The sequence below is a fragment of the Lagenorhynchus albirostris genome, chromosome 2 (genome assembly GCF_949774975.1).
Source record: "Lagenorhynchus albirostris chromosome 2, mLagAlb1.1, whole genome shotgun sequence".
Taxonomy (NCBI): domain Eukaryota; kingdom Metazoa; phylum Chordata; class Mammalia; order Artiodactyla; family Delphinidae; genus Lagenorhynchus; species Lagenorhynchus albirostris.
In genome coordinates, this window is record NC_083096.1 from 44478911 (window position 1) to 44504138 (window position 25228).

General features: G+C 38.5%; 1 protein-coding gene and 1 pseudogene across 1 annotated transcript in view; both read right to left on the reverse strand.

Annotated features, from left to right (window-relative positions):
* The window catches only part of HMCN1 (hemicentin 1), a 526172-nt gene that overhangs the window by 284571 nt on the left and 216373 nt on the right, over positions 1 to 25228 (reverse strand). Inside the window, exons 12-14 of the mRNA XM_060131555.1 lie at positions 14955 to 15096; positions 13732 to 13859; positions 3682 to 3795 (exon numbers count right to left, since the gene is read on the reverse strand). Of these exons, the coding sequence (XP_059987538.1) occupies positions 3682 to 3795; positions 13732 to 13859; positions 14955 to 15096 (384 nt within the window). The remainder of the gene's footprint in view (positions 1 to 3681; positions 3796 to 13731; positions 13860 to 14954; positions 15097 to 25228) is intronic.
* On the reverse strand, positions 15691 to 17154 carry LOC132515785 (1-acyl-sn-glycerol-3-phosphate acyltransferase beta-like; annotated as a pseudogene).

The window sequence follows — 25228 nt, forward strand, 5'->3', positions numbered from 1 at the left end:
AGGACACTACATAAAGCATCCACCACAGACTCAGAGCAACAAACAATTCTCCTTTTGTTTTTATAATTTGGGGAGGAGAAGAGGTCAAAGGAGCCATAAATTTAAAAACAAAAAAATTACATTAGCAACTGTCAGTGCCAAAAATAAAGTATTTTTCAGCATTCCAACATTTAAAACCCCAATCATCCTTTTAAGCTTGCTACTGGATACCACGCGAGAATGAGAGAAGCAACTAAAGGCTTGTCTATGTGCCTCTGGGAAACTTTCATAACTAAAAGCAGATGATGTTGACATAAACTTTCCTCCCTCTAGGAGAGGATGCAATGTGACCAAGCTGTTCATCAAGCATTAAAATGTTTGGACTAAAATGCATTTAGATTTTTGGATTTTACTTCTCCTTTAACTTCTTCTGTATATGTCAGAGCACATACAGGATGAAATAAAGACTAAAAAGCTACTTTTTGCTAGTAGCTTTTTTTTTTTTAAATAAAAGTGTTTAAGGAATAGCAGTAATGAAACAAAATATAAATTGGAAAACACTGGCTATATCAAGTTTGCATTTTGATCACATTTTGGTCATCTCTCTTGATTTCTACTGAACAATTAGTAATCAAATTATTGAGAAGCCATAGAGAAATACAGAACTTTGAGATGAAAATGACTGAGGAAGTATATACTTTTAATATTAGATAAGATTAGAAGAATGTTTACACACATAGTAAAATATATAAACTTTGCTGACAATCTATTCTAGGATTGAACAATCATTACCATTAAGGAGGATTCTTTCTGCTTTAGTTTAAATTCAATTCTGGCCTCTGTGGATGCAAAGACTAACAGAGAGATCATTATCCCTGACATAAGACCCTTTAAATTGTTGAAGGTTCTTTAGTGGTTCTCAAAAATGTTTGTCTCAAGACCTTTTTATACTCTTAAAAATTATTGGGGACTTTAAGGAATTTTTATGTGGATTATATTTATTTGTACTTCGCATTTTAGAAAGGAAACTGAAAAATTTTAAAACGTAAGTATTTATTTTCTAATAACTCATGACATTTTAACATAAATGTATTTTATATAAAAAAAATTTCCCTGAACAAGAGAAACTTAGTGAGAAAAGTGGCATTGTTTCACATTTTTGCAAATCTCTAGAATGTCTAGCTTAATAGAAGAGAGCTGAGTGTTCATTTTTGCTTCTGTATTCACTTTATTGGATATCACATACCATGTAGCTGAGATGAGTGTGAAAAAGCCAAATAACATCTTAGTATCATCAGGAAAATAATTTTGATCTCATGGATTCCCTGAAAAGAATTGTGGGGAACCTCCAGGGATTCCCAACTACACTTTAGCAACAACAGATCTAAAGAAACAAATTCAATTTACTATTTTACCAGAAATATTCTTTATACGGCATTTTAATAGTGTCCCTGATTCTTCTCTGAACCCACTTTACGTTGCTCCTTTCTAAAATCTAAAATTTTGGGGGGCATTTGTATGGACGAAATTCCTTTTCTCAAATGGTCTGAATGAAATACAATTTATTAATGAATGATGGTTGCCAAAGGCTGCAGGACAGGGGAAATGGGGAGCTGCTGTTCAACAGGCATAAAGTTTCAATCATACAAGATGAGTAAGTTCTAGAGATTTGCTGTACAACACTACCTAGAGGTAACAATAGTGTACTGTATGCTTAAAAATTTGTTAAGAGGGTAGAGCTCATGTGTTCTTACCATAAATAAAAAATAAACAAATGACCACCTACTTTATTCAATAAGAACTGCCTGAAAAAAAAGCTATGAACAAAAAGTTATTCTTATGGTTAGGGAAAGAACTATTCTTTCCCCCTGTGGTTTCCATAAGGTAGGACCTTCCTAACCTTGATGCTGTCTCATCCCCAGCAGAGGTGGTAAAGAAAGGTCCAGCTGCCTCCTGGTCCCTTTCTTTTTGGAGCCAGTTTGCATGTAGTAGAGTTTGTCCCCTGGCTTTTCTCTTTATGATCCAGATTCTGCTTATGGAATAAATTGCCTGCCTGGGACTGGGAGAAGAAGTGATACTGGGGTTCAGGGCAGCTCTGCATATTGGAGATGAACATCAATTGAAGCAGGTCCTCCAACATGATTTGTCAGTGCTTAACGCCCACATGCTAGCTCTGTTGGTGCATAACTCGAACAGAGAAATGGGATATGATTTACTAGGCGCACTGAACTCCAATGTCTCTGGTTGAGAAAAGAAACTACTGGGCAGTCAATTCTAGAATCTTCCACGTGGTGGCTGCAGAGCTCCCTAACTCCTCATTCACCTCCCAAAAGCCATTTGTGGGACCAAAGCTGACATACAGACTACTCAGGAGAGTAGCACCTACTTGGGAGAATAAAAGACTTTCTCTCTGTGACTCAGCTATTTACAGGCAGAGAAATCAGCAGGTTCCATTACTTTAAAGATTTTTTTTATTATTAACATAAACTACTGATTGATATTTTTCTGCATTTATTTAATTAAGATGTAAGTTTGAAACTTTTATCTACTTCATTTGTAAGTTAAAGATTTAAGTTTTTCAAATAAGGAAAATTAGTTGTTGTTGACCGAAACCTAATTAAGAAGCAAATCGAGAAATGCCTTCTTTTCAGAGAAAACATGAAGACTAAATCATTTAACATGGAAAACTATGAAAATGACGTTATCTCCTAGTTTCCCTCCCTTTTTTTGATTTGTATTATTGAAAAGTATTTGTTTTCTACATAAAGCCTTTCCTTTTCACCTCGTGTTCCCTAAGAGTTTGAACCTGAGGTGAATTCACAATTTTGTAATTATGACATCAACCTGTTGCTATGGAAATGTCTGTGATTTAACAAACAGAATCATAACAATAGTGCTTTGTACTATTTAGCATTTTTCATCTGAAGATTAAAGAGTATTTTGCAAACAGCATCTCAATAATCCTAGCAACCTCCCTCTTAGGCTGTTTATGGGGATTTTTCTTTCTCATAGATTGGAAAAACTAAGAGAAAAACAGAAGCAGGACATTTTAGACAGATATCTACTGTCAGCATTTGAGCGGAGACCAGGACCCAAGGGCATTCTCACCAAGGACAAGCAGCACATTACTGTTATTTTATTACAGAATCACAGAGGTAGAAGCTTTATATCACAAATAGAGGCAGATAATTTCTATACTTGATATAAACAGCTACCATGCATGATGAAGTTGACCATAAAATACGTTTGTCTTTCAGTCAAATGTCATTCAGCTGTAATTTTCGAGGTATGTCTTTATTTGAGCTCTTTATAGAAAGCGTCCTGGAGAATCTAGAAAACTTCCTAATTGTGAGAGCCTAAGCAAAGTGAACTGAAATAAGTGAAGCTATTTTAAACATTAACTGAGTATTCTTGGACAATTTTCTACAGGAAACAATCCTAAACTAATAAAGAGAACGTTCAGCTGGATTAGCATAGGCGAAGTTTTCCTGCTTTGATTTTCACAGTCCTATAATCCACACCAGATGTCAAATGCTGAAATTCAGAGTGCAGAATTTTGAACTATCGTCTCTAGTGAGACCATAAGCACATTTTATGGAGCTGCTAACTCACACACCAAAACAAATTTTTAACAAATTATCTTTATCTAAAAGAGAAAACAATACTAAATGAACCAGACATGAACATACTTAAGAAATGTACCTTTGAACCATTTAACCTGAGGTGGAGGAACACCAGACGTTTTACATTCCATAACTGTTGTATCCCCAAGGGCAACCAAGAGCTCACTCTGAATTACCATCAACTTCGGGGCTTCTGAAAACAATAAACATGCAAATAATTAACGTCTTGCACACTGCCACTTACATCTTGTTTCTGTTTACTAAATGAACCAATAATAAAAAAAAAACTATTATTATTTACGTGCTTGTGGCTATCTCAGTTTTTACAAACAGAAATAAACTCTTATGATGTATATGCACACAGATGTGTGTGATGAAAATATCATCTATAAGGCCAAAAGAATATTACGAAAAAATAATTCTGATGAAACAGTGTCCAAAAATTTAGGAAATTAATTGATGCACATTTTCTAGGTGATGCACATTTCAATTAATCGATGCACATTTTCTACATGACTTTAAGGATATTCATGTCTATCTACAGAGAGACAGTTGTAGTCTAAGGCTAAAATTTGCATCTATAAAAAGTAGAGTCTCCTACTTTTAACTCTATTTTTCCCTTTGATGTTAAATACAGACATTCTCTAAGTTTCTTTCCTTAGCTCTGATTCACGCCTTTGCCTAATGCTTTAGTTCATGCACATATTTTTCTCTTAACTGAACATTTTAGGACTTCCTAACTTCAACTGAGGTAGTTTTAAACAAAGCCAAGAGTTAATTTCTCAAAGATCATGTTACTCCTTGGCTAGAAAACTTTGGTGATTGCATTTCATAATTCCCTAGTTCGGCTTTCAAAAATCATAAACTGGTGCATGGCTTTCTTTTGAACTTCACGCTCCATTACACCTCCTTACTTATCACAAGGTATGGAGCTCCACTGGTAGTCCAAAACATGCCCTATTCCCTCCCATCTTCCTGCTTTTGCTAAAGTTTTTCCCTCTGCCTGAAATGCCCTTTGCCACAACTTTTCAAATCCCACTCATTCTTGCAGGCTGAGCTTAAATCCTATCTCCTTTAAGAAGTGTTTGCAAATTCCCCAGTCAGAATTAATCTTCCCCTCCACCAACCTTCTACTTTTGCACTTATTTGTCTGCCTTATATTTATTTACATATATCCACTCCCATTATTCACACTCTTGAAAAGTAAGGACCTCATGACATACATTTTTTATTCTACATTCCACAGTCTCTAGCACAGCATTTTACATAATTTGGGTGATTACTAAGTTAAATAAATGGGTGGAATATTTTGGTTTCTTTGTGAATGAACCCAAATTCATTTCTGCAAAGGAGAATCTGTTTCAATCCCCATTCCCAACTGTTGGTTCCTTCTCCACATGGCTGTTCTATGAACGTTTTTAATTGTCACCTCTAAATGTGAGCCCATCTTCCCTTCTAAACTTATTCACCACGTGCCTTCCTCATTTCTATAAATGAGACTTCTTCCCAGGCTTTTAGGTCCAGTATTTGTGACATTTTTGTTACCTCCTTCATCTATACACACCATCTACAATTCTCAATCTTTTTTTTAACATCGTTATTGGAGTATAATTGCTTTACAATGGTGTGTTAGTCTCTGCTTTATAACAAAGTGAATCAGTTATACATATACACATACCCCCATATCTCTTCCCTCTTACGTCAATTCTCAATCTTTATTGTGGCTCCTTCACACTCCTTCCTCGCCACTGCCAATTTTACTACCTTACTATGAATGAAGAAAAATGAGAGAAAGGGTGGATTGCTAGTCATTAATTATTCACAGTTTACAAAATGACACTGAGCATATAACCCTTGTCCTTTATTTGTCTAAGAAAGACCAAAGTAAAAGAAATATTGGGGCTTCCCTGGTGGCGCAGTGGTTGGGAGTCCGTCTGCAGATGCAGGGGACACGGATTCGTGCCCCGGTCCGGGAAGATCCCACGGGCCACGGAGGGCTGGGCCCGTGAGCCATGGCCACTGAGCTTGCGTGTCCAGAGCCTGTGCTCCGCAACGGGAGAGGCCACAACAGTGAGAGGCCCGCAAACGACAAAAAAAAAAAAGGAAATATTGTATTCTATATTACATATTATTAGAATATATGATTATGTATTATAATAGATATGATTATACTATTTATATGTTAAAATGTATTATATTCTATATTATGGAATATTATAGTATAGAATAAGTTGTCATAAAGTATATCTTCAATAAATGCTTCAGTTTGGAGGGGAAAAACTGAAGATGAAAAGCAAAACGTAATACCTAGAGAAGTGACAGAAATGTTGTAAATATTTAATTATAACAGAAATATTATAACGTTTCATATGAATAAATATATTTATACATATATATATATAAATTCATATATATATGACCATAAGTGGAAAATGTAAAATGAAAGTTGAGGTGGAGAGGAGGAAGGTGGCGGAAGAGTAAGACGCGCAGATCAACTTCCTCCCCACCGACACATCAGAAATACATCTACATGTGGAACTGCTCCTATAGAACACCTACTGAACGCTGGCAGAAGACCTCAGACCTCCCAAAAGGCAAGAAACTCCCCACATACCTGAGTAGGGCAAAAGAAAAAAGGAAAAACAGAGACAAAAGAATAGGGATGGGACGTGCACCAGTGGAAGGGAGCGGTGAAGGAGGAAAGGTTACCACACACTAGGAAGTCCCTTCGCGGGCGCAGACTGCGGGTGGCGGAGGGGGTAAGCTTCGGAGCCGCGGAGGAGAGCACAGCAACAGGGGTGCGGAGGGCAAAGCGGAGAGATTGCCGCACAGAGGATCGGTGCCGACCGGCACTCACCAGCCCGAGAGTCTTGTCTGCTCACCCGCCGGGGCGGGCGGGGGCTGGGAGCTGAGGCTCGGGCTTCGGTCGGATCACAGGGAGAGGACTGGGGTTGGTGGCGTGAACACAGCCTGAAGGGGTTCGTGCACCACAGCTAGCCGGGAGGGAGTACAGGAAAAAGTCTCCAGCTGCTGAAGAGGCAAAAGACTTTTTCTTCCCTCTTTGTTTCCTGGTGCACGAGGAGAGAGGATTAAGAGCGCTGCTTAAAGGAGCTCCAGAGACGGGCGCAAGCCATGGCTAACAGCGCAGACCCCAGAGACGGGCATGAGACGCTAAGGCCGCTGTTGCTGCCACCAAGAAGCCTGTGTGCGAGCACAGGTCACTATCCACACCTCCCCTCCCGGGACCCTGTGCAGCCCGCCACTGCTAGGGTCCTGTGATCCAGTGACAACGTCCCTGGGAGAACGCACGGCGCGCCTCAGGCTGGTGCAAACGTCACGCTGGCCTCTGCTGCCGCAGGCCCACCCCGCACTCCGTGCCCCTCCCTCCCCCACGGCCTGAGTGAGCCAGAGCCCCCGAATCAGTGGCTCCTTTAACCCCCTCCTGTCTGAGCAAAGAACAGATGCCCTCCGGCGATCTACACGTATAAGCGGGGCCAAATCCAAAGCTGAACCCCGGGAGCTGTATGAACAAAGAAGAGAAAGGGAAATCTCTCCCAGCAGCCTCAGGAGCAGCGGATTAAAGCTCCACAATCAACTTGATGTACCCTGCATCTGTGGAATACCTGAATAGACAACGAACCATCCCAAATTGAGGAGGTGGACTCTGAGAACAAGATATATTATTTTTCCCCTTTTCCTCTTTTTGTGAGTGTGTATGTGTATGCTTCTGTGTGAGATTTTGTCTGTAGAGCTTTGCTTTCACCATTTGTCCTGGGGTTCTGTCTGTCCGATTTTTGTTGTTTTTTTTTTTTACTTTAAAAGAAATTTTTTTTTCTTAATAATTATTTTTTATTTTAATAACTTTGTTTTTTTTATCTTACTTTACTTTATTTTATCCTCTTTCTTTCGTTCTTTCTTTCTACTTTTTCTCCCTTTTATTCTGAGCCATGTGGATGAAACGCTCTTGGTGCTCCAGCAAGGAGTCAGTGCTGTGCCTCTGAGGTGAGAGAGCCAACTTCAGGACACTGGTCCACAAGTGACCTCCCAGTTCCATGTAATATCCAATAGCAAAACTCTCCCAGAGATCTCCTTCTCAATGACAAGACCCAGCTTCACTCAACGACCAGCAAGCTACAGTGCTGGACACCCTATGCCAAACAACTGGTAAGACAGGAACACAGCCCCACCCATTAGCACAGAGGCTGCCTAAAATCATAGTAAGGCCACAGACACCCCAAAACACACCACCAGACGTGGACCTGCCCATCAGAAAAAAAACATCCATCTTCATCCACCAGAACACAGGCACTAGTCCCCTCCCCCAGGAAGCCTACACAACCCACTGAACCAACCTTAGCCACTGGGGACAGACACCAAAAACAATGAAAACTATGAACCTGCAGCCTGCAAAAAGGAGACCCCAAACACAGGAAGATAAGCAAAATGAGAAGACAGAAAAACACAGAGCAGATGAAGGAGCAAGGTAAAAACCTGCCAGACCTAAAAAATAAAGAGGAAATAGGCAGTCTACCTGAAAAAGAATTCAGAATAATGATAGTAAAGGTGATCCAAAATCTTGGAAATAGAATAGAGACAATGCAAGAAACATTTAACAAGGACCTAGAAGAACTAAGGAGAAAGCAAGCAATGATGAACAGCACAACAAATGAAATTAAAAATACTCTAAAAGGGATCACTAGAAGACTGAGGCAGAAGAACGGATAAGTGACCAGGAAGATAAAATAGTGGAAATAACTACTGCAGAGCAGAATAAAGAAAAAAGAATGAAAAGAACTGAGGACAGTCTCAGAGACCTCTGGAACATTAAACGCACCAACATTCGAATTGCAGGGGTCCCAGAAGAAGAAGAGAAAAAGAAAGGGACTGAGAAAATAATTGAAGAGATTATAGTTGAAAACTTCCCTAATATGGGAAAGGAAATAGTTAATCAAGCCCAGGAAGCACAGAGAGTCCCATACAGGATAAATCCAAGGAGAAATACGCCAAGACACATATTAATCAAACTGTCAAAAATTAAATACAAAGAAAGCATATTAAAAGCAGGAAGGGAAAAACAACAAAAAACACACAAGGGAATCCCCATAAGGTTAACAGCTGATCTTTCAGCAGAAACTCTACAAGTGAGAAGGGAGTGGCAGGACATATTTAAAGTGATGAAGATGAAAAACCTGCAACCAAGATGACTCTACCCAGCAAGGATCTCATTCAGATTTGATGGAGAAATTAAAACCTTTACAGACAAGCAAAAGCTGAGAGAGTTCAGCACCACCAAACCAGCTTTACAACAAATGCTAAATGAACTTCTCTAGGCAAGAAACACAAGAGAAGGAAAAGACCTACAATAACGAACCCAAAACAATTAAGAAAATGGGAATAGGAACATACATATCGATAATTACCTTAAATGTAAATGGATTAAATGCTCCCACCATAAGACACAGACTGGCTGAATGGATACAGAAACAAGACCCATATATATGCTGTCTAGAAGAGACCCACTTCAGACCTAGGGACACATAAAGACTGAAAGTGAGGGGACGGAAAAAGATATTCCGTGCAAATGGAAATCAAAAGAAAGCTGGAGTAGCAATTCTCATATCAGACAAAATAGACTTTAAAATAAAGACTATTACAAGAGACAAAGAAGGACACTACATAATGATCCAGGGATCGATCCAAGAAGAAGATATAACAATTGTAAATATTTATGCACCCAACACAGGAGCACCTCAATACATAAGGGAAATACTAACAGCCATAAAAGGGGATATCGACAGTAACACATTCATAGTAGGGGACTTTAACACCCCATTTTCACCAATGGACTGATTATCCAAAATGAAAATAAATAAGGAAACAAGCTTTAAATGATACATTAAACAAGATGGACTTAATTGATATTTATAGGACATTCCAACCAAAAACAACAGAATACACATTTTTCTCAAGTGCTCATGGAACATTCTCCAGGACAGATCATATCTTGGGTCACAAATCAAGCCTTGGTAAATTTAAGAAAATTGAAGTTCTATCAAGTATCTTTTCCGACCACAATGCTATGAGACTAGATATCAATTACAGGAAAAGATCTGTAAAAAATACAAACACATGGAGGCTAAACAGTACACTACTTAAAAACGAAGTGAGCACTGAAGAAATCAGAGGAAATCAAAAAATACCTAGAAACAAATGACAGTGGAGACACGACGACCCACAACTATGGGATGCAGCATAAGCACTTCTAAGAGGGAAGTATATAGCAATACAATCCTACCTTAAGAAACAGGAAACATCTCGAATAAACAACCTAACTTGCACCTAAAGCAATTAGATAAAGAAGAATGAAGAAACCCCAAATTTAGCAAAAGGAAAGAAATCATAAAAGTCAGATGAGAAATAAATGAAAAAGAAATGAAGGAAACGATAGCAAAGATCAATAAAACTAAAAGCTGGTTCTTTGAGAAGATAAACAAAATTGATAAACCATTAGCCAGACTCCTCAAGAAAAAAAGGGAGAAGACTCAAATCAACAGAATTAGAAATGAAAAAGGAGAAATAACAACTGACACTGCAGCAATACAAATGATCAAGAGAGATTACTACAAGCAACTCTATGCCAACAAAATGGACAACCTGGAAGAAATGGACAAATTCTTAGAAATGCACAACCTACCAGACTGAATCAGGAAGAAATAGAAAATATGAACAGACCAATCACAAGCAGTGAACTTGAAACTGTGATTAAAAATCTTCCAACAAGGGCTTCCCTGGTGGCGCAGTGGTTGAGAGTTCGTCTGCCGATGCAGGGGACACGGGTTCGTGCCCCGATCCAGGAAGATCCCACATGCCGCGGACCGGCTGGGCCCGTGAGCCATGGCTGCTGAGTCTGCACGTCCGGAGCCTGTGCTCCGCAACAGGAGAAGCCACAACATTGAGAGGCCCGCGTACCGCAAAAAAAAAAAAAAAAATCTTCCAACAAACAAAAGCCCAGGACCAGATAACTTCGCAGGCGAATTCTATCCAACATTTAGAGAAGAGCTAACACCTGTCCTTCTCAAACTCTTCCAAAATATAGCAGAGGGAGGAACACTCCCTAACTCATTCTACTAGGCCACCATCACCCTGATACCAAAACCAGACAAAGATGTCACAAAGAAAGAAAACTACAGGCCAATATCGTTGATGAACATATATGCAAAAATCCTCAACAAAATACTAGCAAACAGAATCCAACAGCACATTAAAAGGATCAAACAACATGATCAAGTGGGGTTTATTCCAGGAAAGCAAGGATTCTTCAATATACGCAAGTAAATTAATGTGATACACCATATTAACAAATTGAAGGAGAAAAATCATATGATCATCTCAATAGATGCAGAGAAAGCTTTCGACAAAATTCAACACCCATTTACGATAAAAACCCTGCAGAAAGCAGGCATAGAGGGAACTTTCCTCAACATAATAAAGGCCATATATGACAAACCCGTAGCCAACACCATCTTCAATGGTGAAAAACTGAAACCATTTCCACTAAGATCAGGAACAAGGCAAGGTTGCCCACTCTTACCACTCTTATTCAACATAGTTTTGGAAGTTTTAGCCACAGCAAGCAGAGAAGAAAAGGAAATAAAAGGAATCCAAATCAGAAAAGAAGAAGTAAAGCTGTCACTGTGTGCAGATGACAGGATACTTTACATAGAGAGTCCTAAGGATGCTACCAGAAAACTACTAGAGGTAATCAATGAATTTGGTAAAGTAGCAGGATACAAAATTAATGCACAGAAATCTCTGGCATTCCTATACATTAATGATGAAAAATCTGAAATTTACGAAAAATCTCCCATTTACCATTGCAACAAAAAGAATAAAATATCTAGGAATAAATCTACCTAAGGAGACAAAAGACCTGCATGCAGAAAATTATGACACTGATGAAAGAAATTAAAGGTGATACAAATAGATGGACAGATATACCATGTTCTTGGATTGGAAGAATCAACATTGTGAAAATGACTCTACTACCCAAAGCAATCTACAGGTTCAATGCAATCCCTATCAAACTACCACTCGCATTTTTCACAGAACTAGAACAAAAAATTTCACAATTTGTATGGAAACACAAAAGACCCCAAATAGCCACAGCAATCTTGAGAACGAAAAACAAAGCTGGAGGAATCAGGCTCCCTGACTTCAAACTATACTACAAAGCTACAGTAATCAAGACAGTATGGTACTGGCACAAAAACAGAAATATAGATCAATGGAACAGGATAGAAAGCCCAGAGATAAACCCACAGACATATGATCACCTTATCTTTGATAAAGGAGGAAAGAATATACAGTGGCGAAAAGACAGCCTCTTCAATAAGTGGTGCTGGGAGAACTGGACAGGTACATGTAGAAGTATGAGATTAGATCACTCCCTAACACCATACACAAAAATAAGCTCAAAATGGATTAAAGAGCTAAATGTAAGGCCAGAAACTATCAAACTCTTAGAGGAAAACATAGGCAGAACACTCTATGACATAAATCACAGCAAGATCCTTTTTGACCCACCTCCTAGAGAAATGGAAATAAAAACAAAAATAAACAAATGGGACCTAATGAAACTTAGAAGCTTTTGCACAACAAAGGAAACCATAAACAAGACCAAAAGACAACCCTCAGAATGGGAGAAAATATTTGCAAATGAAGCAACTGACAAAGGATTAATCTCCAAAATTTACAAGCAGCTCATGTAGCTCAATAACAAAAAAACAACCCAATCCAAAAATGGGCCGAAGACCTAAATAGACATTTCTCCAAAGGAGATATACAGATTTCCAACAAACACATGAAAGAATGCTCAACATCATTAATCATTAAAGAAATGCAGATCAAAACTACAATGAGGTATCATCTCACACCTGTCAGAATGGCCATCATCAAAAAATCTAGAAACAATAAATGCTGGAGAGTGTGTGGAGAAAAGAGAACCCTCTTGCACTGTTGGTGGGAATGTAAATTAATACAGCCACTATGGAGAACAGTATGGAGGTTCCTTAAAATAGTAAAAATAGAGCTACCATATGACCCAGCAATCCCAATACTGGCATATAGCTTGAGAAAACTATAATTCAAAAAGTGTCATGTACCAAAATGTTCATTGCAGCTCTATTTACAAGAGCCAGGAGATGGAAGCAACCTAAGTGTCCATCATCTGATGAATGTATAAAGAAGATGTGGCACATATATACAATGAATATTACTCAGCCATAAAAAGAAACGAAATTGAGATATTTGTAGTGAGGTGGATGGACCTAGAGTCTGTCGTACAGAGTGAAGTAAGTCAGAAAGAGAAAGATAAATACTGTATGCTAACACATATATATGGAATCTAAGAATAAAAAAATGTCATGAAGAACCTAGGGGTAAGACGGGAATAAAGACACAGACCTACTAGAGAATGGACTTGAGGATACGGGGAGGGGGAAGGGTAAGCTGTGACACAGTGAGAGAGTGGCATGGACATATGTACACTACCAAACGTAAGGTAGATAGCTAGTGGGAAGCAGCCGCATGGCACAGGGAGATCAGCTCGGTGGTTTGTGACCACCTAGAGGGGTGGGATAGGGAGGGTGGGAGGGAGGGAGACGCAAGAGGGAAGAGATATGGGAATATATGTGTATGTATAACTGATTCACTTTGTTATAAAGCAGACACTAACACATCATTGTAAAGCAATTATCCTGCAGTAAAGATGTTAAAAAAAAAAAAGAAAGTTGAGGTAAACTCGGAAGGATACAGAATTTATTAATTTGTAAGTAAAATATTACAAAGAACAGATGAATCATGGAAGGATAGAACACTGTGGACATTCTGGAACTCTTCCATAATCTGGAAGCTTCCTTGATTTCTGTTGATTACTGAAGCTATTCACTCCCTGAACTTATTTTAACTTCAATTAGTTACACTATTTGCTTTAATCAATGTGTGAAACGAACAATAAATTATACAACTGGGTATAACTCATTCCTAATATTAATTTTCAAAAAAGTACTTTTACATTGCTTGATATGATATTCGTACTATTTGTACTGCCTTTTAAACTGATTATACTTGCCAGTGTATCTGAGGGTAGAAGTCTGTTTATCCATCCCAGCTGAATTACTTGCCAGGCAACCATAGATCCCTGCATCTTTGGGAACTGCATTTTTGATAAATAAGATACCTTCTGAGGTCATCCTATACCTACAGATAAAAAGAAAATAACATTGAAAATACTCTAATAATAGTATCAAGGAACTATAGCACCTTCCTTTCAAATATTTTAGAGTTATGTTTGTGGTGCTGATTGTAGAAATGATTAACATCATCATTTTATAAGCAGAAATGTTATAATGATAATAACAATAGGTCCCACATATCTAGTACTTGCCATGTATCAGGGCTGCTCTAGTACCTTTACATTTATCAATGTTTTAAATCTTCCTAACAACCCAATGAGTTAGATACTATTATCTCTGTTATACAGATGAGCAAAGAGGTTATACACCTTGCCCGGAGTCAGGGTTAGTAAAGGGAAGAAGTGGAATTTGCACCCAGGCAATCTTGCTCTGTGTGAACTTCTAAGCCAAACAGTTCCTCAAAATGAAAACCTGAGAGATGCAATGCCTCCCATCTCAAGTGAGTCTGTGAAGAGACCAGGAATAGAATCTGGCTCATAGCTAAGCCCTTCTCCCCCTGCCAAACCCAGAGTAATGGAAGCCCGATGGCTGGAAACTTCATTGCTTATGCCCCTCGTGTTCAGTACTCTCTTTGAGCATAAGAAGATTCATTTTCTTTTAAAAGCATCCAGCAGAATAAAATACCTCTCAGTGTACGATAGTATGGCAGCAGCAAGCAGGAGTTACGAAGAATGTCTGCATACACTTTAATTAGAGCTACTGTTCTGTCCTTTGTCTCTCCCTCTCTCTTCTGTTAAATCTCAGGACCAAACCTCTAGTAGATGGGTTAAAACTACACATTACTTTACCCACAGAAAGTTTATTATCCCCATTTCAATTATTCAAGGTAAACCAACTGTTACAATGTTATGTTTGCAAAGCAAAGTATTAGGAAGCACTTAATCCCAGCTATTGAATTCAAGACTTAAGAATCTCAGACTCTATACATTCATCATTTATTATTTTACTGACATTTCCTGGCCTATTGAGAAAATCTAAAGCTGTGGATTTGGGTCAAATCTCCCTTAACCTTAGGGATTTGGTCAGATTAATACTGTCCAGAACTTTCACCAACTTCTCTCACTCAGTAAAAACAAAGAACATGATACAAACCCAGTACCTGTGTGAACCCACAATAAACATATCATTCATGGTCCAGGTGATCTTTGGTTTGGGATAACCTGTTGCAGAACACATGATGGAGACCTCAGATCCACCTGTAAACGACTGATTCTTGGGCATAACAGTGACTTTGGGCGGTTCTGCAAAGGAAACACACAGAGTGAAATGTCAATGATGTTAGCAGATTTGCAGGCTTCTCACTGCCACACCTTTACTTTAAAAAAATTATTTGTTTATTTATTTTGCACTTTCAAGACTGTACAAAACTGGGGTCTGCTCCTTCCAGCCCCCCAGAGCTCCTCCTCTCCCTGAAAGACCGATGCAGACTGTGGCTGGGCCCCCAAAGTGTGACTCTGCACTCCACAGGCCCAGGCAGGACCACAGAGGGTCTCATCTCTGGCCATTCAACCCAAGGCCTTGCAGCCCAGCCCAGCCCTGTCAGCCCATCTGGAGCCCCAGGCCTGCTCCTGCTCTTGGATCTTGGAGGCCTGACAGTGGGCAAGGCTTCGCCTTCAGAGCTTGGTGAGGGCCTGGCACACTCTCCTTGGAGGGGACATCAGGGGCCTGGGTCTGAGGCCAGTGACAGAAAGAGGCTTCCACTTTCTGGGGCCTGAACGCAAGGTGGAGAGAAGCAGGACTATGACATAGTATTATTCGGCAGCCAGGGCTGGGGTCCCTCTATCCATTCTCTAGCCAGGTCCTTCCCTCAGCTCCTGACCCACCCATGACCTCAGCTACTGGGCTGGCTGGGCACCAGGACCTGCAGTGGCCCCATTTTTCTGGGGTATCTTGGACATGAGGGAGAAGGTGGTCCTTGGGACTTGGATGTTCCCAAGCTCATGGCAGCTGGTGTCCATGAGCTTGGGAACATCCAGCCACAGGGTGGCTGCTGGTGGGGATGGCATCCAGCACCTTCATCTTGACCATTCCTGAGGTGAAGAGCTTCCTCTTGGGGTTGTAGAAGGAGAAGGTAGAGTATAACACAGAGGTGAGGGGCAACCAGACTCAGATCACCAGGTAGAAGGCTCCTCTCTTGAAAAGCAGCAGGTCCTATTGTCGTTCCACATGCCCTCAGGGTAGAGTCACACTTCAAGGTTCTCTCTGACCATGCCCAAGCCCACATGTGCCATCATGGTCCTGGTACTTTGTTAGTTGATGACAGAAGAAATTTTCACAAATTAAAGTATGGGGAATTCATCCTAGTTTATACATGATTTGGCTTGAACTTTATGCTAGTCAGAACAGCCTGTCTATGTACTGTCAAGCATGCATTGCACATGGGCTTTAACCATTAAAGAATGTATTTAAAAAATAAAAATGGAGTAACTGTGGTTCAAACATTCAAAATGGAGCCAGGTGGCCATTGTGGGTGTGGTTTCAGACACGCTCCTGCATCACTGAGAACTTGAATTTTCTGAACTGTATCAAACTCAAGGACACCACCAACTATTCTCAAAACAACATCTGCTAGCAGTTGCCTGCTGCAACCTTATGGTCTCAAGGTCTCCCCTTGTAACTATGCAACCATTCAGTCCCCAAACAATCCTTGCTTAACAAGCACCCTTTCTTCTTGCTGGTTCTAATCCTAATTCTTGACAAACAACTTATGCAACTTTGTGGGTTTTGCCTATATACGCCTCCCTCATTTTGTGGTCAGGCAGAACACAATTCAAGTGCTTCTTGAATCTGTGTCTCCAGGGCTACAGTCCTCAGTTTGGCTTAAATAAAACTCTTTTCTATTCCTATTATAGATTGTTTACTGATTATTTGCATTGGCAATGAAGATGCCCCAAGGTACACAAGATCAGGCCCATGCATCCTATGAAGAACAGCTCCTGCTTGGCAATCTGCATTCAGGAAGGGCCTCCGTGAGACCACTATGCCCAGGATGCTCTGGTGGTTAGAGATGATGACACAGGGGTGGTCCACCTCCAGCTTCTGGCGGCCCTTAATTTCAAAGTGAATGCAGTATATATACTTGAAGGACTGGATGCGCCAACTGATGATGCTCACATTCTCCACTATCTGGCCACGGTGACACAGCAGGCAGGTGACCACGGCCACGGTGACGACGATAAAGCAGTGCATGCAGTACACGGTGATCTTGGCTTAGAACTTGGCCGTGCAGCTCAGCTGCACAAGCAGCAACAGGAGCAGCAGCTGCAGCAGTGTGCAGTCAGCCAAGGCCAGAGTTCCATGGCCAAGGCCGCGCTGGGATCGTGCATGTATGGTGGCCCCCTTGGAGCCTCGATGGCACTGGCCTCAGGCTCCCTCCTTGGGCTCTGGCTGGAGAGGAGCTCTTTGGATAACCCCTATCAGAGATCTGGTCCAATCAGTGCAAGAGAGAAACCAAAAGTAATGAAAGCATGGGAGGTAAATTGCTTTTAAGAGTAAAATGAATCTGATCCCAGTGTTGTGTTTCTGCATCTCCACTGGTTACTATGGGGCCCCTTGCTACTTTGCTCCCACTAGCTGACTACTGGTTTCCATCTGCTCATCTGGAACTTCAATATAAACCTGTTTTCAGGCAAAGTCTCTATACTGGGCCTTTTGCTACTTTCTACCTAGTGAACATAGGTTTGGAGCCAATCTTGTCCTGACTGCTGCCTGTTTTGAGTTGCTCTTTCCCTTTTTATTTGTTTGATTGTAAGTTTGCTGAGGTCGAGACCATGTCTTTCTTATTATTCCATTTCCAATATATTCCACAGTACATAACATCTCTTTCATGTTATGCAGTGACTTGTAAATGAAAGACACTTAAAGCCATTGATGGAATACAGGTCATTCCTAAAATGTAACTTGGCTCTGAGAATTTTTATGCCTGCCGGCCTCTGGAGATCCTGCTATACTGATCATTTGCCTCATGCCCATGGATTCATAAGACCTCAACTTAGAAAATATCAAAGTGCCTATTGCATTCCACTTCTACGGCAGAAAAAAGACTTTTGAAAATGATATATTAAATCAGAAATTTATTGTCAAAAAGAATACAAGAATTCTCTGGGGTAGCTGGGATGCTGATATATCTGGTCTAATCAATTATATGTTTTACATCTATACTACTACAGAGTAAGAATTAATCATCAAAGAAGGTACCATCAAAGAAATATTTAATCATTTTCTTTCTCTTTAAAGCCTGTTTATTTATTTTTTTATTTTATTGAAGTATAATTTACTCATAATATTATAATAACTTCAGGTGTATAACACAGTGATTAGTTATTTATATAGATTAGGCACCATACAAAACTGTTATAATATTGACTATATTCCCTGTGCTGTACATTATATACCTGTGACTTATTTATTTTATAACTGGTAGTTTAAATAATTTACTTAGTGTAAATATCCCCCACTCAATCAGCTAGAAATAAATTCATTTCCACAATTTTTGAAACAGATGTCATGAGTATTAACAAAAATAAATTAATTCAATAATGTGCTTTTTGCACAATTATTATGTTCCAGGCTCTGTGCTAACTTACAGGGATACACTGATGAGCCAAACAGACATGGTGTCAGCTTTCCATTCAATTGGGTTTTTACTATAAAGGAAATTGAGAATTCAGTTAGTCAGTTAGATCTGGATATATTTATGATGTACCTTTATTATAAGTCAGTCTGCAAACTGTGGTTTGGTTTCACTAAGAGGAATCCCCAAACATTTGAAAGAGATACAAATGATGCTGCTGAACTGGGCAGCTAAAGAATGGAACAAACCAAATTAGTGCCTAATTGCTAGCAGCTTATAATCGCCCTTCTTTTTTCTCCTGTTTACACTGTGTTTTTCAAATAATGTTTGCCTTTGAAGTTAATGTTTAAAGGATTTTTCCAGCCAGTGGACTTGGTTGACAGACTCATTATTCCATGGTTTCTTCTTGGTGAACATAGGGCTAAAGAAACATGTGAGGCCAAGGGCAGACTGGCCATGGCCAGTAAGTTCAAATTGTGATTGCATCTGGAGTCCATCAATTCTGAAATGCTGGAGTACTACACATGTGGGGATGCTGCAGACAATCTTTAGGGGAAGAGGTGGAAAAAAATGAACAGTTGTTTTTCTTTGGAATTTTTTGAATACCCACATTTATTCCCACCTTCCTAAAATAAAAGGTTTTTCATGTCTACCTCATTTTGACATAGGATTGCTGCAAAGACTCGGCAGCTCTTGGGAATTCTGTCTAAACACGATGCCTTCCAATGCCGTCTGCCAGAATTGGTTTGGCATATCTCCCAGCGAGAATCCCACTGGTAGGCTCTGTAGTTCACATATTAAAGTGAAAATAAATGTCAGTTACCCAAGCCAGGATGTAGAGAGCTAAGAGGTCATTTCTCAAATAATGCCTGGGTATAGGGTGCTGCTCAGGGTCATGAAATAAGTCTGTGTGCAACATACAGATGGGATGACATCATCCCACAGAAGGTGAGAAATTTACCACTGCTCTGGAAAGAATATTTCTCCTGATAATAAAATTAGAAAGGACATGAACAAACACAGGGAAGCATAATGGGATTTCAACCAAATAACAGTTGAATAAAGATGATCAGAATGATTCAGGCTTTACCTGATTACGTTAAATAAGGATATAATAGACCTCACTATAATTATTTCAACTGTTAGATTTCTTTTAACCCCTAGAAAAAAGCTCAACTTGTTTTTAAAAAGTAGTTGTAATAGAGCAAGGACAAGGTATTGAAGAACCATAGTTCAACTCCATCAAAGTCCAGAGTCCAATTTTAGGCTTTAAGGAGAAGTAATCCATCCTCAGTTGGTTTTCAGTCTCATTTCAGCATCACAATCATCACCATTATCATCACCAACACTAACCATCTGCACCACCATCATAAATAACAACTTGCTGTTCATTAGCCAAAGCAATGGGAACATGGCACTCTATTAGGTATTAAGGCATTAATTCATTCTTTATATTTGAACCATAAGAAAGAAAAATATGTGAGTTTTTATAATTCATCACCAATGATTTTAAAATGTTAAACATAAATTAGGATACTAAGAATAAAAAATACTACTTTAAGACTTAGGTGTCTTTACATAGCATTAATGCTCAGGTTGCAAAATGCATTATAAGAGAGCATGAAAACAGCCATTGCTCTGACTACAAAGACCAAGGAAGATAAAAGAGAAATGCAAATCAAAACTACAATGAGGTATCATCTCACACCGGTCAGAATGGCCATGATCAAAAAATTTAGAAACAATAAATGCTGGAGAGGGTGTGGAGAAAAGGGAACCCTCTTGCACTGTTGGTGGGAATGTAAATTGATACAGCCACTGTGGAGAACAGTATGGAGGTTCCTTAAAAAACTACAAATAGAACTACCATACGACCCAGCAATCCCACTACTGGGCATATACCCTGAGAAAACCAGAATTCAAAAAGAGTCATGTACCAATATGTTCACTGCAGCTCTATTTACAATAGCCAGGAGATGGAAGCAACCTAAGTGTCCATCAACAGATGAATGGATAAAGAAGATGTGGCACATATATACAATGGAATATTACTCAGCCATAAAAAGAAATGAAATTGAGTTATTTGTTGTGAGGTGGATGGACCTAGAGTCTGTCATACAGAGTGAAGTAAGTCAGAAACAGAAAAATAAATACCATATGCTAACACATATATATGGAATCTAAGAGAAAAAAAAAAAGGTCATGAAGAACCTAGGGGTAAGACAGGAATAAAGACACAGACCTACTAGAGAATGGACTTGAGGATACGGGGAGGGGGAAGGGTAAGCTGTGACAAAGTGAGAGAGTGGCATGGACATATATACACTACCAAACGTAAGGTAGATAGCTAGTGGGAAGCAGCCGCATAGCACAGGGAGATCAGCTTGGTGGTTTGTGACCACCTAGAGGGGTGGGATAGGGAGGGTGGGAGGGAAGGAGACGCAAGAGGGAAGAGATATGGGAACATATGTATATGTATAACTGATTCACTTTGTTATAAAGCAGAAACTAACACACCATTGTAAAGCAATTATACTCCAATAAAGATGTTAAAAAAAAAAAAAAATCTCACCTAACTTGAAAATCTCCAACATCACCTTCATACGCAAGACGCATATTTCCTGTTAGTCAGGTCAATTGGGTCTGATTTGTTGCTGCTATGCCTCTGGTAGGAAACTCTCAAAGACAAGACCTAAGGCCTTTTTCTTCAAGGTGATTTAATTCCCATCAACAAATTAATCCGACAATGGTAATGATTTGAATTACTTAAGCAATAATTTAAAATATTTTTCAACACTGGTATATTTACAGTACTTGGGCAAACTTCTTTGGGCTTTCATTCTTTCACAAAACAAACATTCATTGAGTACCTACTGTATTTCTGACACTTTATGACCTCAAAGATCTCACAGAATATCGTATACAAAGACATATTATGTACAATTAGGAACTAAATCTCTCTCTAGTAGTCAGTTCATTGAAATAGAAAGGTGGGCAGAAGTTAATGAGTATCTATGTGCCAAGAATCTAACTCTAGACCCATCACTTATTTTTCTCAATAACCCTATGAAATATTACTGCCATTTTACAGATAAAAACACTAAGGCTCAAAATGGTTAAATAATCCATGGTATCTGGTTTATACTTCAATGAAGATAATAATGGTATCTATACACTAATATGTATAAAATAGATAACTATTAAGAACCTGCTGTATAAAAAAAATAAAATAAAATTCAAAAAAAAATCAAGATGAGTGTTTTTACCTTTGTGTAAAAAAATAATAATAATGGTATCTAACTCATAGGGTCATTGTGGATTAGCTAAACTAATACATAAAACACTTAAAAAATTCCTGACACATAGTAGGCACTATGTAATTTTTGCTATTATATTCCATTATATGGTAAAGTATGACAAAGAATGATAAAATAAGTATACAGTATTTACAATATATGTGTACAAATGTATTATCTAGACATTTACACATGAAACTTGATCACAATTCTCACACTTGCATACAGTATTTAGGTTACACATCCTAGTAATAAATAATACTTATTATATATTATTCTATTCTTCTGAAATTTGAGATGTTTCTAGACACTCAAAATGTATTAGAAATTTCAATAAAAATAGATAAAATTTAGTTTTACTGATGGAAAAAAAAACTCACCAATACCTATGTCACCTGGCACATGTTAAAAAAGAGTTATGATGATGTAATGAACATATGGTTATGATAATATCAATTTCATTCTTAGTGAAGTAATTCTGGTCATTAGGGACTTACTTCATCAATCAGTTTGAAAACTATTTCCTTTTTTGTTGCTAAATTCTCTCTAGTGACCTAGACTAATTAGTGACAGACATCTACCCTTTCCTGACACCACAGAAGACAAATTAATACTTCTCATGTTCATACAGACACAGAAGGAGGAAAGGAGGCTTTGTCTGGCCCTTTGCGTTCCATGTGGCAGCATGTGATTATGGAAGAAATGTCAGCTCTACACTGAATACACTCAAATTTAACCAGGACACCTGTGTTCGTCTTCAGCTTCAAAAATCATCCTCATAAAGGAGCAGTCAATGGAATCAACAGAAGACAGTCTGTTTTAAACAAAAGTTTAAGGTCACATCATATACATAAATACCACTACACTTATTCTGATTTTTATTCCTAAGCCTGACCAATACAAGCATTTGGAAATTTAGCGGCCACTGTGCCACCTTAAAAGTGATAAACTGTTCTGGCCGATTTCACAAAGTTTTGCAAAAGTCACCTGACAGAATTCTTAAATTAGGGTGAACTAGTTTAAACACTACTTCAAAAATAATATCTGTATAAATATTTTCACCAGGTAATTATCAGATTTTGTTGTAAAATATGGTTATAAATGTAAGCAGTCATATGCTGTCCTGTGCTATAACAGGAAAATAAAGTACTTACATAATGAAATCTAAAATTGTTGATGTGATTCAAAGAAGCCACTGAAGTTAACATGGAAACATGAAAGATAAGGTCCGTGACCCCAGTTTTCCTTATAGTGTGCTATTGTTACTTTGAGGTCCATTCAGCAATTAAGGAGCACACATCCATTGGGTACAATTGTGTTTTTCTCTCTGTGCAAGGCATTATGATTTTTTTTTAAAAAAAGGGCAATAAGTATCACACAGTGCGTGTAATATGATTGGGGAAAAACAACTAGACATATGAAATTGATCATGACTAAGTGCAGACTTGTGTGGTAAAAAATTAAATAAAAGTTCTACAGGATACCAGAAAAAAGCAGCCAACAATTTTCAGAAAGGAGGTGTTTTATGAGAGGGGCTTAGCATTATAAGGAGGATATAGGTAGGGGACATTAAAGTCAAACAACTCTGTGAGCTAAGTCACAGAACTAGAATGAGAATGAAGTAGTTTGGAGGCAGTCAGAACGCCCCTGTGACTCAAGTATGAGAAGTGGAGTTGGGGTAAATTATGGAGGGACGGAAAATAACAGAGCAGGGGCTAGAGTTGAAGCACTAGGAAACAGAAATTCACTGAAGGTACAATGAACATATGGAGCTTGACAGAAAACATTCAGTGGCCATCAAAAACTCAATTCTGGAGACAGAAGACAGGATAAGTGTAGTACCTATCCATCTTTTTGAGAAATTTAATACAAAGAAAATTCAAACCTCATATATGACACCAAAAATTATTTACCTGATACTACTCTGACATATAAAATGGAGCATCAGTAATATTTTATTAATATTATTATTTATTTATACAAAAGAATTACCTACCAGTTTCTCTACTTTTAATCAATAATTAGAAGTGAAGCCTTAACAGCAAGTTCAAGTATTCAGTTATCCATATTAAGGAAACATGAATGATGGATAAATATATGAATATCTAATTATTTTAAGGTAAACAGTTTTCATGTATTGAAAGGAAACATTTTTATTCCTTTTTGCTTATCCATACATGGTTTTATGTGGATAAAGGGTGAAGATAAAATGTTGAAAGTATTATCAAAGGGTCAGCTCGTGGAGGACTGAGGGGTGTAAATTTTATTCTGGGGTAATTAGGAAACCACAAAAAGGGTTTGACTAGATGGATACAAAGCGATATTTAGGGAAATTTCACCTGATGGTACTACGGAGTAGAGTGGGGCAACAAAATCAGAAGAAAGGAAGCCCCTAAAAAGAGGATTTTTATGGATTTAGTTTAGGCATGTGAATCAGGAGGGGGAGGAGGGTGGTGCCAATGGAGGTAACAAGAAAGGGAGTGATGTGAGAGGCAGTGAAGAAGTGAACTAACCCATGCATAGGGAAAGTGAGAGGCGCCTCAGCCGAAAAATATCATTACAACTGGGATAATTCCATTTGAACTCTAAATTTCCCATTAGATCATTCACTCTGATCCCTATTAGCAGAGCCAATCATCCGCTGATTCCAGCATCAGTGTCACATAGAAAATGTGTCCCATATAGGTGTCCATAAATAAAAAGGATGTGGGAAATTCAATTTTAAAAACTGATGCACTGTGTTTGTGTGGCCTGGGGTAAAGAACAGAGAGACAGAGAGAGACAGAGAGAAAGAGAGAGAGAGAAATAAGGCATGATTCCTGAAAATAGATCTCAAGTACCCTACTTCCTGGTCTAGAGCTTTTGTTACCCCAAAAAGCAAATTAGATTAACAGAATCAACCATGAAAGGATTTTTATCTGAAAACCTTTTTGTGTGCAAAAGAAATAGGGTTACAAAGTTTTAGAACCTTTTATTTCCCAACTCCAAAAGGATTTGCGCCCAAAAGGAACCTAGTGGAACAACTGATTATCAATTGCTGTTGTTTAAATAGGCATTAAATTACATTCTGGACAAAAAGTATTTCAAGGCTATCAATAGATCTCTGTGATATAAGATTCCCAGGCTTCTAAATGTTCCTAATGATAAACTTTATGTCATGAGGAATTAAGACTCTGATGAGAAGAAAGATACTCCATTAACTAGTTTTTAGTATTAAGTTTCCTTTCTTACTTGAGTTCTCTCCATAAAAGCTAAGTAACGATCCTCATTTTGGAGACTGTTTAAACCTACTTTCAGCCCAACCATCTAATTGACTTATATTTCTGAAAACATATTAGAACTGTTTTACAACTGTTCCCCAAAATATTTTTCATTGCGGATAATATATTCCCTTAAAATGTTGCATGGTCTAACATCAAGCCATGCTACATGAGAAATTGGAAAGTAATTAGTATTTAATTACTGAACCTAGGTTCCATTGAATCCTACAGCCTGAAAATGTAT